The sequence below is a fragment of the Passer domesticus genome, chromosome 11, assembly GCF_036417665.1.
Source record: "Passer domesticus isolate bPasDom1 chromosome 11, bPasDom1.hap1, whole genome shotgun sequence".
NCBI lineage: Eukaryota > Metazoa > Chordata > Aves > Passeriformes > Passeridae > Passer > Passer domesticus.
Genome location: NC_087484.1, coordinates 9,340,497 through 9,355,369, shown reverse-complemented (window position 1 = coordinate 9,355,369; position 14,873 = coordinate 9,340,497). Strand labels below are relative to the sequence as shown.

Sequence of the window (14,873 nt, the reverse complement as noted above, 5' to 3'; positions counted from 1 at the left end):
AGTTTTTTGCCTGAATTTTATCAACTCCTCATTGGTCAGAAGACCAGCCTGTGCGAGGGCTCTAGTCTGATCGTGTGGCAGATCCGGGGTTCTTTACTAGCCTCTGCTGTGCTCACCCGGCAGCAGGCAGGGGCTGTTCACCCGCGGGATTGTGCGGGTCTAGGACGAGGCTGGAAGCGGGGGGATCCTTGATACCCTCTCACCTCTCTGCCCCGGAGTGTTGCTCTGCGCGGGGCCGGGGCTGGTGCAGAGTGGCGGGGCGGGTGCGGGCCAGTGGGCGGTGCGGAGCCGGGGCACATGCGGATGCGGACCGGACAGGGAGCACGGCGGGGGATGGCGGCGGCGGACCTGCAGGAGCTGCGGGCGCTGGTGGAGCGGGCGGGCGGCCGGCGGGCAGTACTGCTGGTGGCCGAGGTGGCGGAGGGGGCCCCGGCGGCGCCCGCGCTGGCCGCCTTCGCCCGCGACCTCCTGGACGACGAGGCGCCTTGCGCAGCGTGCCCGGGGCCGGTGCCGGGGTGCCGGGCGCGGCGAGCGCAGGGCGCGGGGCGGAGGGCGCTGGGAGCGCGGCTGCTGCTGGTGCTGTGCGGCGGCGGCGCGGCGCGGGACCGCGCGGCGCGAACTCGCCTGCGGGAGGTGGTGCGGGACGTGTGCGGCCGCCTGCCAGCGGGGCCGCCGCCCGCCGTCGTGGGCGTCCTGCTGCCCGGCGGGGACGGAGAGGACGCGGCGGTGCTGGACGCGGCGCTGCGGCGGCACTTCCCGGCGCCCGGCACGGTGCAGGCGGCCCGGTACAGCCCGGGCAGCCCCGGCGACTGCCGTGCCGCCGCCTGCCGCGCCCTGCGGGCTGCCCTGCAGCACCCCGCAGGTACCAGGGCTGGGGGACCCCTTCCTTCCTCCCTCCCTCCCTGCCACACCCGGGGCCCGGTTTTTACGGTGGGATTTGCTCCGTTTTCCTGTGGGATCCTCCCCTTCTCAGTGAGATCTACCCCATCCTAATGGTTTCTGATCTCTCCTCATGGGATCTCCCCTACAAAGGGGTCAGGCTTTTCCCATTAGGATCTGACAATTCCTGATGGGAGCTTCTCCTGACCCAATGGGATCTGGCTTTTCCCATTGGGATTGGACCACTCACTACTGATGGGATCTTTGCACAATCAGATCTGCCTTTTCCAAATGAAATCTCTTTCATGCTGGTGGGATCAGAGCCTTTCCAATGGGATCTGCCTCTTTCTGGTGAGGTTCCCAGACCTGCCAGTCAGAGCGGACAAACATGGATAACAGGGATATGGCAGCTGACAGCCATGACATTGTGGCCATCCATGACATGGTGGCCTCCCATGCTTTTTGGATGTGTGTTCTTGGGGGAAGCAGGACTGGGATGTGGCCTGTGCCACAGGGTGCAGGCAGGACCTGACCTTCCTGCAGGAGGAGGATGTTTGTGCTTATTTTGCATAATGAATAAGTAACAAAAGCGAGTAGTTGTTTGTGTGTAAAATGATAGTCAGTGTGAGGATGGCAGGATGAAAGCTGGGTGTCAGCCAGGCCTGAGGAACAGCATTTGCCCTGGGGTGAAAGGGGAGTTGGGTTTGTGTGTCAATGTGGGGTGATGGGCAGCTGGGCAGGCTCTGCTCTTGCAGCTACCACATAAAACACGTTAATCTTTGGCACTGTTTGTCTTGGGCTGTTTCCCTTTCCTCCTCCCTTCTTTCATTTTTTCCCACTTTTACCTTGCTCCCCAGCATTTCCAGGGGCTTGGGTGTTTTGCTGTCTTGCTGGCTTTATCTTGAGGAATCATGCCACTTGCCTTCAGCACCACAGGGCTGACAGGGCCTCCTGGGGTCTCTGGGACATGGGGATGATTGGCTGCAGTTCAGGTGCTTCTTTCTATAGGCTCAGCCCAGAATCCTGGATCTGAATGTTGAGGAGCTTTGAGGTGGCTGGTGGCAAGGGCACAGAGCTGTCTTCTGCCACCTCTCTACTGAGGCACACACAATGCTCTTTCCAGCTTCTCTCCTTCACATGCTTTTGTCTTCCTCACATTGTTCCTGCTGCAAGAGTTTCTGGTGTGCTCCCAGACACCTGTGAATCCTCCAGTTCTCCTTGCAGCAGTCTGGTGGGAGAGCAGCTGCAGAATCATCCCTGCATACCTTTTTCTGCCTTGGCACTTTGCTGGTGCTTGGCTCAGTATCTGTATTTTTGTGGCTGGCTGTGGAGAATGAGAAGCAGGAGGAGCTGGATTGGGTGTTATAGCCTGCTTGTGTGTGCTCACTCATTTCTGATGTTCTGCCTGGTGCTCTGAGTCATGGAAGTGTCCCAGTGTGTGTAATGAGGACACTCATCACCTTCAGGGTTCAACCTTAGGCAGGGACAGCTCCTTTCCTTGCTTCTGTGAGCTCTGCCTCCCAAAATCTCCACCTGGACAGAGGGATCCCAAGCATAGCTGTGCCTCCAAAGAGCAGTTGAACACTTCAGGCAGTGCACCCCAGGCAGTGCACTGCAGTTTTTTGTTTGTTGACTGTCAGAAAGACACTGAGCCCTTTAGTGTCGCAATGGCTCGATAAAGTGAAGGACACTGAAGTGGTTTGTCATTTGTTATCTGATTAGGAGGTGAAAGGCTGGATGGTATTTCAATGGGGGTACTGAACTGCTGCTGTTGGAGACCATATAAAATTACACTGCTGTAGCATTTTACAGGCTGCTGTAGTCTTTTACTAAAATGGCTGGAAAGTCTGCAGTAACTTTGTTGTCTTCTAGAATAATTACCATACATTGACCACATGCTCCCTGCAATTTGCAAGCAGTTACAGCTGCAGTTTTCAGAGTGCTGCTGCAAGGCCCTGTGTCCAGCAGGCCTCCATGGGAGGGAGGAATTGCTTAATAAAGCAGGGAGCAGTAAACAGGCTGATGTGGTAGATGCTGTGCGACAATGCAAAAGGAAAACTTCCTTCTGTGGGAATTCTCTAACTGTGTCAGTCCCCAGCCTCGCCTCAGTGTGCCAGCTGAGCTCCTGACAGGTTTCTTGCTCAATCTCAGCTGCCACATCCAGGTTGGTTTTGCCAGCAAGGTGGCAAAGTAAAAACTGACACCAGAGACAAATTTCCAGGGTAGCAGAGTGGTTTCAGCCAGAAATAAGGACTGCCAGCAGTTGCTCTGTGCTTTCCAGTGGTGGGTTTTGTGGAGTGGATCTGGTTTTGTTGATAGGACCTGGTTTTGTTGCCAGGCTCATGGAGGGAGAGGTGAAGAAGAAGCAGGGCTGACCTGCTACCAGTCTGAACTCATCTTCTCTGGTTTATTCAGAAGACATGAAAGACAGGGAGAGGTGGAGGTTGCCATCCTTTCTGCAGTGCATTTCTTGGAACCAGAGGAGCTGGAGAAAAGATTACAAAGCAAAAGCTGAAAACAACATTCATGAAGGTATGCCCAGCTCCCTCCTTGCACTCTGTTGTGATTGTCAGAAGTTCCTCATGATTCCCTGGTGGTTCTGGTGCCCAAGCCCCTTGCTGGTAGCCTCTTCCAGCTACTTCCACCTCTGCAGCTGACCTTGCTTCCCTGGCTGTGGTTTGGCCCAAACCTGAAGACAACCAGCACATGTATCTGCTTTGTTGCCATTTCCTGACCTTTTGCTTGTCTAAACAAAATCACACTGAGTCTGGTGCCCAAATACATGCCTGGAAGCACTGCTGAACTCAGCTGCATTTTGTTTGAATGTTTGATTAGACTCTCCATCTAGCACCCTGATATGTGATGTTTTCTGCAAACAGGGGTGGAAGGAGTGTTCCCAAAACATTTGCTTTTGGGGCTGGCAGAGAGAAGGGAGAGGGCAGTATGCCATGGGCTCCCTGATTCTAAAGGAAATTGTTCAGGTAACACACAGCATAGCACTCAGCCTGTGTGCATGGTTGGCACTTTGGCTTGTACTTCCCAGCAGTGACTTTCTTTTTGCAGGAGTGCCTCATGCAGGAGGCTACAGGGCTTGTGGTGTGGAGATCCAGGTTGTACTATGAAGCACAAAGAGGAGGGAAAGCTCCCTCACTGTAAAAGGAAAGACTAGACCAGACTAAACTAGACTAGACTAAACTAGAATAGAATAGAATGTTATATTTTCCCTTGAAAGGAACCTACAATAATCATCTAGCCCAATTGCCTGACCACTTCAGGGCTGGCCAGATTTTAAAGGATGTTATTAAGGGCCTTGTCCAAATGCCTCTTAAATATAAAAAATACTTAAAGAGCATAAGAGTCAGACAAAACAACTGAAATGAATGCCCAATTTATGCAGCTTTGAGACATGTGAGACATAGGAGGCTTGTGAGACCCACTCTCCATGGTCAGAAAATGGAAGTGCCTGATCTTGCTGTCAGTCATGCAATTTGTTTTGAGATTGCTGAGACTTCAGGAGGCCAGGAGCTAGGCCCTGTGCTCCTTTGCTCTATTTGCTGAAGCAATGTTAAGTTTGTAAAACAAAATGAAAATCAGTTTTGGAAAAACAGCTGTGCTTATGTTGTGAGTATATATCAATTGCTTCAGCCCATGCTTTTTTTTCATCTTAATCTGCATTTTCTGGGAAGGAGGGGTTTTCCACTCAGCTCTGCCTTGACTCTCTCTGCTCCCTGCAGGCCTGCAGGGCCCTGAGGAAGAAGTGGCCCTGGCCAGCCTTTCCCCCCATGGGAACTGTGAAGGAGCTGCTGGAGGCACAGGCACCTAGAGCTGCTGGCATCCAGCACAGTCCGCAGCCCAGACCTGCCCAGGGATTTGGAGCAAGGGGAGGAGGAGCTGGTGCAGGCCCTCTCCTCCCAGGACACACAGCTCCAGGGAAAAGCTGCCTGGCTGAACTCGTCGGGGTGTTTTTAGCTGCCAGCAGCACTGAGGGGCTGTGCCAGAGAGCCATTCCCTGCTGCCCCGGGGCACTTGGAGCTGCAGCTGGACACTGGGCCTCTGAGAAGCCCTTTGGGGATGTACCTCACATCCCACGTTGGGACTTTGAGTGTGAAATGCAGCCGCCTGTTTGAAGAATGAGAAATGTTTTCTGATTCTGAGCAAAGCTCCCTGCTGAGGTTGCTGGGGCTGGCCTCCCTGGCAGACTGATTCTGCTGCCTTGTTTTCCTGCTTTATTGGTGCTTGGAAGTTCCCACCCTCTTTGTGATCAAAAACCAAACCAGAACAGAACAAACCAAACCAAACCAAAACACACAATCCCCCCCCAGCCAAGTAACAGAGTGGCTTGGAGACTGCAGTGGGACTAAATGTGAGCTCTGGGATCCACCAGCGACTGAAAAGGCTCGAATGTAACAGTGTAACATGAAGAATGCAGCAACAGCCCAGCCGGAGTGGCAAGAATAACGTGAAAGACACTGACAGTACTGGCTTGTTGAATAAAGACACTTAATTTCCAAACTGGAATGTGCTTATTTGTTCGCCATGGTGTTATACATTATGTATAGCTTAACTCTTATTTATCTTGGCTTGAAAAAACTGGCTATAGGGATGGAATGGAAGTGACCCCAGTGCCTGAAATGCAGAAACCAGAACTGAGTGCAGCCCAGGCGGGGCAATGGAGAAGGCAGGACATCTCCCCTGGTGCCCAAGAGTGGGGCAGCCCCTCTTGGCATCGCGGGCAGGGGTCTGGTAAGCTTTCATTAGTAACTTTCATTAATAACTTTCACTGACTGATACCATTATGCATCCTCGAGGAATTCAAGCCCTTCATTGGGTATTTCTTCCTGGACTTTCCCTGGCGCAAATCCACCAGCCTGGGCATCCCATCCGTCTTGTGCCACATGCGTTAAACCCATGGGACAAAATCGCTGCTCCTTGCACTGCCACGGGACACGCTGTGCCCTCACAGATGCCGGGCCTGCCCGGGCGGGGGAAGCAGCCTTCTCCGGGCACGGCACAAAGGGGGCACCGGCGGGGTCACTCGCGGGGAGCTCACAGCTCCGGTCCCGCTCGTGCGGGCAGCGGTGTGCGCTCGGCGGGCGCGGGAGCCGTGGGGAGCCGGTGGGGAGCCCGTGAGGGCTGCGGGGAGCCGCGGGAGGCCCGCGGGGCGCCGGGGTGTCCGTGAGGGGTGCCGGGTGTCCGTGAGGGGCGGCCGACGGTGCAAGGCCCCCGGCGGCAGGGCTGCCCCGCTCACGCCTGCCTGTTTCTCCGCCGTCCCGCGCAGGCGATCACTCGGGCAGCTCTCCCGGGCGCAGCGCGGAGCCGCCGGAAGGGGCCCTGGGCTGCACTTCCGGGCCGGGCAGCGGCGGCGGCGGCGGAACCGCGGCTGGGCCGGAGCGGAGCCGACCCGACCCCCCCCGGAGCCTTCGGACCTCCCCGAGCCCCCCTCCGAGGGCAGCCGGCCGGCACCATGATCACCTCGGCCGGTGAGGCGGCGGCGCGGGGCGGCGCGGTCCGCCGGGGTTTCGCTGAGTCAGGGCCGTGACTGAGCACCGCCACGGGGCTCCGCGCCCCGCGCACCCCGGACGGCAGCGAGGGGCCGGCACGAGCGGCTCTTCTTGAGGCCGGTGCCGTGCCCGGCTCCTGGCGGTGCCGCCCGGGGCTCCGGTCCGGTGCGGGGTCCGGGATCGGCGCGTTTGGGTGTGAAAGCGGCAGGGAGCTGGCCGGGGGAAAGGCCGGGGTGATGCAGCGTGTGAGGACTGGAGGTTTCGCCGTGTTCGTGCGTCTTTTGGGAGCTTGGTAGCAGAGAAAAACAGAGGAATTGTTTCCAGAAATACTCAGGCCCGAGATGAGCATGCGGCTGGTTGTGGCTTGGCGAGAAAAACCAAGCAGAGGGTGACAGTGTCCAGGGAGCTTTCTCTTCCTGAACCCTTTGTTTAAGTCTTCATTTTAATTGAGGAAAAGTAGGAATTAATTTTAGAGGCGTTTAAAAAATGTAAAAAGGGTGTGTGGGAGTGGGGTATGTAGGTGGTGTGTAGGAGTGAGATTGCATTCTCCTGACAGATCAGGTAAATGCAGGAACTTATTTTAAATAATAATAAAAATAATTAAATCCCAAAGCAAACGTTTGGTGCAGAGATGCAGGAAACAGCTGGAAGGAGCTGGAAGTGGGATGGCTGCTGAATCTTCCTTCTTTGCCCAAGAGTGGTGTTCCTTCAATTCCTGTTACTGATGGATGTGTGTTAACCTGGTCTTTAGGAGCAATTCCTGATGATTGAGGATCCTCAGCTTCATTAGGCAAAGGAATAAATGTGTTCTTGTGAGAAAACTTTCCAGATCATCAAACCTCCCTCTCTGATGCTTCACTAAAGTTTGTGTTACTCTTCCTGTTAATATCTGACAGGAAGATCAGATGGTTCCCTTCTTGCTGGAGCAGCCCTGCTCCCTTCCCAGGTGTCCCTGGGAGCCTCCAGGCAGGAGCTGCTGCCAGGGCTCCTGTTCCCAGCCCCTGCTTTGCTCGTGGCTCAGACGTGGTGCCAGCACCGGGCACAGGCTCTGCCCAAGGGAGGGGAAGGTGCCTGATGGAGCTGCCAGGAGCTGCTCCCACTTACACATCTGTGTGAGGTTTGCCTTCTCTGCCTCCCACTGCAGCCAAATGATATTATTGGTCATATTTTATCTTAACCCTCTGTGCTGTTCAGAGTCTGTGTTGGTACATTTTGGTTTGGACCTGCTCCTTTAGATTTGTCAGGATCTTTTGGGAGCCCAGTTCAGCCCTCCCAAGGCTTGCTGGCCTTTCCAGTTCCATGTGTTTTTTCAGATTTAGAGAAGCTGTACAGCAGATTAAAGATTTAAAGCAGTGATTTGTGTTGGACTTTGATCAGGTCATATTCCAGCCCTTTCCATTGCATCTTTGCAGTCTGGCAATGAAACCACCTATCCCTTGAACCTCAGTCATGTCAGTTAAACAGTATTTCTGTAACTGCACAAATGTTCTGGGACAGGATCAGCAGTCAAAAGCACAAAGCTGTGAGGTACATCTCACCTCATCCATGAGGCCAGTTTCCTTGGCATGGAAAAATTCTGTTTTCCCCTAGGAAGGATCACCTTTTATAAATAATGTACCTTTCCAGTTATAAATTTTGAACTATTTTACATTATATTTAATACAAAATTGAATCTGACCTTTAAAGTTTTGTACTGAAGATTTAAAATCAGTATTCCAGAGACAGCCTTCTTTCCTGTTCTGTTGGTTTTAAACTAAATGACAAGCTTACTTTTGATACAGAGAAGCCAAAAGTAACCATGATTTTGTTTTGCAGCTGGAATTATCTCTCTTCTGGATGAAGAAGAGCCACAGCTCAAGGTAAGCTCTTACATATGAGAGCAAATAACAGCAAATGCATTATGTGGAGAGCTTAAAATAAAAAAGGAGCAGATCTCAGTAATTTATGGTTAGGCAGCAGCAGGTGGGCACCAAACTGTGTCTAGCCTGAAAGCTAAAAGAAAGGGCTTGAATAAATGATAACAGATTGAAAACTTCATTGTTTTGAGCATGGATCAAAAGGAGCTTCAAATGCAAAATTCTCTATTGATGAAAGCTCCCATCTCTCTGGTAGTAATGGGGCTTTGTTACTTAAAATTGTTCCAGGGGCTGCATTTTGACTATGTAAAATTCAAAGCTGAAGAACAGCTCAGGTTTTTAGAATAATTTAACCAATGTAGAACAAAATCAGTTACAGTTTTCACTTGGAAACAAATCACAGTAATAGTACAAGAAGAAGAAAACAGCAACAGAAACTTTCCAGGGCACAGAGGGTAGGAATCCACAGAACATCAACACTCAGAGTGGTGGTTTGGAACATGCACTTTTCAATATTTGTAATTCCCTAATTGTTCTTCTTGGATGCACACATAGGTAGTAATGGATCTGAATGATCCCTGATTTTGCTGTGAGCTGATTACAAGTGGGCTGATTGTGGTTTGTTTATCATCTGAAGTACTCTGTCCATGCAGATCAATAGAGTTGGCTGCTGCAGGCCACAGGTTGATTCCATGTGCTGCACAAAGGTTGTCACAATTTCATCTGTCAGACACATCAGAGAGAGGCCATGGAAGGGAATGCTAGAGTTGTCTTACCTGTGAAGTGAACAGCTCTTTATTTGCAAAGGACTTGCAAAGATTAGTGAATGCTTGCAAAGATCTTTTAAAATAGAATTTCCTGTTGAAATGGGTCAGTGTTCATGATATTCATCGTAGAATGTACTTCATTTTTACTGGGGAAAGGTGGTAAATGCATTTTTAATATAATATAATTTTACTTTTTTGGTTTTTTTAGGAGTTTGCTCTTCACAAGTTGAATGCTGTTGTGAATGACTTCTGGGCAGAAATCTCTGAGTCAGTGGACAAAATGTAAGAGAAGACACTTAATAGTGCTTAAAAAGAACATGGGATATGAAGTGGCTGTAGTTCTGGTTTCTTGACAATGGTTAATACAGCATGTAGCTCCATATTTCCTAGAAATCTCTGATGTGTGTGGTTGTGGGGTTGGAGCTGTGGTCCCAAAGATTCAAGTTCAGTCAAGCTTGTACTTGGGTTGTTTGTCCTTAACAAGATCTGAGCACCCAGAGCTGATGCTCTTCTCTCCCTCCTCTGCAGTGAAGTTCTCTATGAAGACGAAGGGTTTCGGAGCCGCCAGTTTGCTGCTCTGGTTGCTTCTAAAGTTTTTTACCACCTGGGAGCCTTTGAGGAATCCCTGAACTATGCCCTGGGAGCTGGTGACCTCTTCAATGTCAACGACAACTCGGAATACGTGGAGACGATCATCGGTAAAGAACTGTTGCTGCACAGGAAAAGCTCTTGTGTTGTCCCAGCTGCTGTAACTTTGAAATTTTACTTGGTTTAGCTTTTTTCTCTGTATTCTTCTTGCTGTCTCTGTGCTCATGTAAACCGATGCTGCAGCTAATTTTACCCAGTTTATTTGTACTTTCTTATATTTTGGGATTCTGTAATGGAGCTGACTTTGGAGCTCTGGAGTTCTTTTCCCTTATTCTTAACCCTTATTCTATAGTGAATTCCTAATAAGATTGCTTTGGTTGTTTATTGTCCTTTCTCTCACCTGTGTGCTGATGTTATCAGTTTCAGCATGACTTTGGAAGTAATTGACTGGTAAGTGCAGCTGCACACCTAATTGAGAGGGACAGTTGTGTTTATCCACCCACAACAAGATGGCAAGTCAGCAGTTGACTGCAGGTATAATTTCAATGCCTTTTAAAAATCTCATCTGCTGGAGTCACTTGCTTTTTACAGGATATGATGGAGCTGGGCTGGCTTTCAGTCCCCCCAGCTGGTGTTTGCAGTGGAGCTAGGAAGTCTCCTACTGCTGTTTTCTCATTTATTTAACATGACACTTTGAGAAAAGATCATATCATTGGTTTAATTTTTAAAATACCTACTTGTTTTCAGCACTAAAATCAGAATTGGTTAGGAGATAAGTGTTTTCCACTATTATCTATATATGATTACACAAATGTGTAATTTCCCATACTGTACTTCTGTAGAAAATGTTCATGCACATGCTGGTCTCTTCACCTGTACAAAACTGCAAAAATCTGGGAACTTGACTTTTCCCCCCATATCTGTTCATTATCTCTTCAGCAAAATGTATCGACCACTATACCAAGCAGTGTGTGGAGAATGCAGAGCTGCCAGAAGGGGAGAAGAAACCCGTGGACGAGAGGCTGGAAGGGATAGTGAACAAAATGTTCCAGCGGTGCTTGGATGACCACAAGTACAAGCAGGCCATCGGCATCGCTCTGGAGACGCGCAGGCTGGACATCTTTGAGAAAACCATCCTTGAGTCGGTATGTGCAAGAGACAGGAGGTGCCTGTAGCTAGGCTTTTCCAGGTATGGACCCAGAAGTCAAGTGCAAGATCCATGTTGCTGTGGAACTTGCCCTGTTTTGTGTGAACAGAACAAAAGATAAAACTCTGGGGTTTTCAGTTCAGCATGTTGATAGAAAGCAGAGCCACACGGGACTGTCAAATATAGAAAGATCCCCCCTACTTTTAGGAAATCCTTGAGCCACAAATTTATGGGAAAATATTCCCAGGAGGCTTGGTTATGTGCCCTCTTCTTAAGGTATTCCCTGTCAGCTACTGGCAGAGATACAATACTGGTATAATGTAAGAACAGCCCTTTTATTTAGTTGTCTATCAACTGCTGTAATTCACTGTGGGAAGGGATCCTTAGAGCTGAGTAAGTGATTTATTCATGTCAAACAAAAGAAGAAACTCCAGTAGGTGGGTGAGCTGCTCTAATTTTTGGTGACTGTGTGCAGTCTTGGCCTGCAGTGACTCCAAGGTGGTGCACCTTGGCTTTAAAGTCTTTCACTGAGGGTTTAAGGTAAGTCTTGTTACTGTTGGAGGCAGTAAGAGAAGCAGGCCTAGAGTCATCTGCAGCAGCTCAGCAGTTGTGTGCAATCTTGTTATGCTGTAGTATCTCAATCATATCCCAGACAGACAGCTTGAATCCTTTAAATTTTACTGCTTTTCAGTTTATAACTTTTATGTATGTTTAGGTGTTTCCCATTTCTGTGTATGAGTGATAATCATAAGGCATCCATCTTGCTTTCATTGTTCTCCTTGTTGTCCTATGCATTTAATAACCTGCCATTATAAATCCCTCATTCTGAATTACCTTTCTGAGGTCTAGTAACCAAATCATTTTCTCAGGTTTGATCTTTTCTTGGTGCATGGTTTGTTTTGCTGACATTTTATGTTAGTGCAATGAATTTCACCGGATTCAAAACTGATTGTTTGAACAAGAAGGGTGAAGGGAAGATAGATATTGTACTTATAAGTTAATATTTTGCATGTTTTAGCTTCTGAATTAAATATTGGTCCTGCATGATTTTGCTGGTGTTTTTTCTTTAAACTGCAATACACCTGTATATAAACTTTTCTGAAAATAGGAAAGGAAACTGTGAAGTTTTATATGCACGTTTGGTCTGCTTTAGAAAATAGAAAAAGGGTAGCTTTATTTTCCTCTCTAAATCCTGCTTGTCAGTCTGATGTTTGATATCCCTGAATTTTCTTTCAGAATGATGTTCCTGGGATGCTGGCCTATAGCTTGAAGCTCTGTATGTCTTTGATGCAGAATAAACAGTTTCGTAACAAAGTCTTGAGAGTTCTAGTTAAAATCTACATGAATCTGGAGAAACCAGACTTCATCAATGTGTGCCAGGTAAACTTTTCAAAGTCATCTTTAAAGATAATAAAAAGTTGCACTTCTTTGGGTATATTTGGCGTGACATCTACCTGTTCTCTGTCTTTTGTTCAGTTAAATGAAATATATTTTCCTGGTTGCGTGCTTCCAACATATATCAGAGTGAGACCAACTTGAAAAAGAGATGTAAAGATTGCATATTTGGTCAATTTATAGAGAAAGAAATCCGTTCAAAGGCAGTTTGAGGACACAGACAACTCTGACAGAATATTTTAAGCCTATGTAGGGAGTATCAGATGGTAGGTTCACAGCTTGGAATTTTATTTATTCCTCACAAGAACATTACCAGTGCTTTGTTTTTGGGTAAGCCATTGTCTGAAACTGTTTAGACAACCAGTTGTGAAGTTACTCAGATGTTCTCAGATCTTTCCAGTCTTGGTATGCCACGTGACTCAGAGTTATGCCTGTTTCATTTCAGCTGAGACATCCCTACAGAATGACTGGTGCTTCTTCAATGTGCTTTTGAATTTCTGTGTCTAGTAGGACAAATCTTGGTTTTCTATGAAAACCCTTCTGAGTTTTCTATTGTCTTTGATAAAAGAGAGAAAAATTTTCTCTCTTTGAAGGGGGTGTTCTGTGGAGCAGCAGATGAGAGCATTGGAATGTGGCCTTGGGTGGTGTTGCTTTCTCATTCTGAAGTATCTAATGTCTTTTCCTATTTTTTTTCTGTTCTTCCATTTCTCCTGCTCAGTGCCTGATATTCCTGGATGACCCACAGGCTGTGAGTGACATCTTGGAAAAATTGGTGAAGGATGATAACCTTCTCATGGCCTACCAAATCTGCTTTGACCTGTATGAAAGTGCGAGCCAGCAGTTCCTGTCCTCTGTCATCCAGAATCTGCGCACGGTTGGAACTCCCATTGCCTCCGTGCCTGGATCCACCAACACAGGCACTGTCCCTGGGTCGGAGAAGGACAGGTGAGGAGATGGACTTGAGAGGTGGTGGAGTTCTTTGGCTCCAGTTCTGCTCTAAGGGAGCCTCATGTTCCATGTATGGATGCTTTTTACAAGCTATCAAGTTACTCCCCTTTACTTAAGTATAGGCAAGACATGCCATTTGCTCAAAACAAAATTGTGTATTAACAAAATCCACTTGTTTTTAAGGGGATTTTTCTTTGCAGTTGAGATAAGCACAGAGCAGTTATACTGGGGTTCAGCTAATGAGCAATAATTCATTAAGCTACAGCATGAGTTGCTTGGGGTTGCTCATTCTATGTGGTCTTGGCAGCAACTTGCAGAGCTAAGGAAGGGAGGAGTTCAGGGAAAAAGCTCATCACAGCTATGTGCAAGTTTGGTTTCAATAACAGCTTGTTAGAAGAGTGAGCTGAGATGATACTGTGGTGTCAACAGACCCTCTTGTACTTGCAGTTCAGAAGAGCTGCTTCAAATCTACTTTGAGTTTTTAAGAACATGTTCAGTGGTCAGTATCATAGATCTTAACTACAGGAAGGTGCTCTTAAGAAAAATGCAGGTTGGCACTACCCATTCTGTCATCTTTATTTCTTCTTTTGGTGACTTACGGGAGAACTGGCCAACCTGTGCTAAGGTTGCTGCCCAGCTCAGGGGCAGCATGGAAGAAGTTTGTTCTCCATCTGCTCTGTAATCACAGAATCAATAGAATGCTTCCTGGTACTTTCACCAGAGCTCTCATGTCTGTGCACAGCCTGCTCCCAGCACTCTTTGATAGTGTGTGGTGGAGAATCCCACCTAGATCCAGGCTGACTGAACAAAGGGGTTTTGCAGCTGTGGAGCTGAGTGTTTATACTTTTGAATCAGTGACACAGGCATGGCAAGAATTTTCCTCTTCCTCTCTTCTTTTCCATTGAAATAAAAGGAAAGACACAGAGTAATTTATGTCAGCCTGTGAAGCATTAGAACAAGGTGCTAACAACAGCTTAATGTGTTTCATTTCTGTGTCAACACTCTAGGATCCATGCTAATAGTGACAAGCAGAAGGCTTCTAGGGGAGGATATAATTATCCTTGATGCCTTGTTTGTTGACCTTGTTTTCTCACCTATGTCTGTGCTTCCCTACAAGCACCTTTATTTTTGTTGTCTCTGTAGGTGGAATAAGAGAGTAGGGTTTTCCAGGCCTTTGCCTTCAAGTTCCCTGAAAATTGAGTGGAGGAGGAGTTTTCTGTGCAGCAGTGAGCTCCAGATAGTGAGCCCTTGTTCTGTCAAAGTCCTCTTTTCCAGTCATCATCTTCAAATCCCAGGTTACTCCTTCAGGACAATGTTCAGCCATAATTACAGTTCCTGACTTTTTGCAAGTGATGCATTTTTCATTTTTATTTTATTTCAGTGATGCTATGGAAGCAGAAGAGAAACCAGGAAGCACTTGTGCAGCAGGGAGATCTGCAGAAGTTGTGAGTGCTATTTCTGAAACAGACCTTATTTAGTTTTTCTTATGTGTTCTCTTTGGATGTCTAGGATTTCTAAATTGGTTTGGCTAATAAAGAATGGAATTCCTTTTCTGTGTGCTTGGAGAAAAGGTGACCGATGATCTCTGAGGGCTAAAAATCTGGCTTAATGTCCAGCAGTTCAGATACTGAAAGCTGTGTGAGAGTGGGAAATGGTCAGGGTTCAGTAGGAATTACTGAGTTCTGAAAAAGGAGACAGAAAGATCTGGTCCATGTATTTGCTTTTTGATATTGAAACAATTAACTCATCCCTAAAGAAAGGGTCTGAAATTTAACTGCTGCTGAAAACCTCT

General features: G+C 48.1%; 2 protein-coding genes and 1 long non-coding RNA gene across 4 annotated transcripts in view; 2 read left to right on the top strand and 1 right to left on the bottom strand.

The window, feature by feature from the left end:
• Nucleotides 1–297: 297 nt before the first annotated feature.
• Nucleotides 298–5,373, top strand: C11H2orf72 (chromosome 11 C2orf72 homolog). Of its 2 annotated transcripts, XM_064385575.1 has the most exons (3): nucleotides 298–862; nucleotides 3,295–3,411; nucleotides 4,614–5,373. In XM_064385575.1, the coding sequence occupies exons 1-3, from the start codon at nucleotides 298–300 to the stop codon at nucleotides 4,700–4,702; spliced, it is 771 nt and encodes a 256-aa protein (XP_064241645.1). In that variant the 3' UTR covers nucleotides 4,703–5,373. The 2 variants fall into 2 exon arrangements, with proteins under 2 accessions (XP_064241645.1, XP_064241644.1); XM_064385574.1 differs by having other exon boundaries at nucleotides 3,295–5,373.
• On the bottom strand, nucleotides 2,346–5,957 carry LOC135278785 (uncharacterized). Its single transcript, XR_010346194.1, has 2 exons — nucleotides 5,671–5,957; nucleotides 2,346–3,364 (listed from the first exon to the last, which is right to left on the bottom strand). It is a non-coding gene; the product is annotated as an uncharacterized LOC135278785 (long non-coding RNA).
• A 244-nt stretch (nucleotides 5,958–6,201) lies between these two features.
• The window catches only part of PSMD1 (proteasome 26S subunit, non-ATPase 1), a 64,405-nt gene continuing 55,733 nt past the window's right edge, over nucleotides 6,202–14,873 (top strand). Inside the window, exons 1-8 of the mRNA XM_064385543.1 lie at nucleotides 6,202–6,359; nucleotides 8,196–8,239; nucleotides 9,212–9,285; nucleotides 9,532–9,701; nucleotides 10,531–10,736; nucleotides 11,975–12,118; nucleotides 12,852–13,078; nucleotides 14,463–14,526. Of these exons, the coding sequence (XP_064241613.1) occupies nucleotides 6,344–6,359; nucleotides 8,196–8,239; nucleotides 9,212–9,285; nucleotides 9,532–9,701; nucleotides 10,531–10,736; nucleotides 11,975–12,118; nucleotides 12,852–13,078; nucleotides 14,463–14,526 (945 nt within the window). The 5' untranslated portion in view covers nucleotides 6,202–6,343. The remainder of the gene's footprint in view (nucleotides 6,360–8,195; nucleotides 8,240–9,211; nucleotides 9,286–9,531; nucleotides 9,702–10,530; nucleotides 10,737–11,974; nucleotides 12,119–12,851; nucleotides 13,079–14,462; nucleotides 14,527–14,873) is intronic.

Bases quoted from the DNA above. Each gene is read 5' to 3' on its own strand.
- C11H2orf72 (XM_064385574.1), top strand. From the start codon at position 298: ATGCGGATGCGGACCGGACAGGGAGCACGGCGGGGGATGGCGGCGGCG. The intron at 863-3,294 runs GTACCAGGGCTG...TGGTTTATTCAG, and splicing joins TGCCCTGCAGCACCCCGCAG to AAGACATGAAAGACAGGGAG.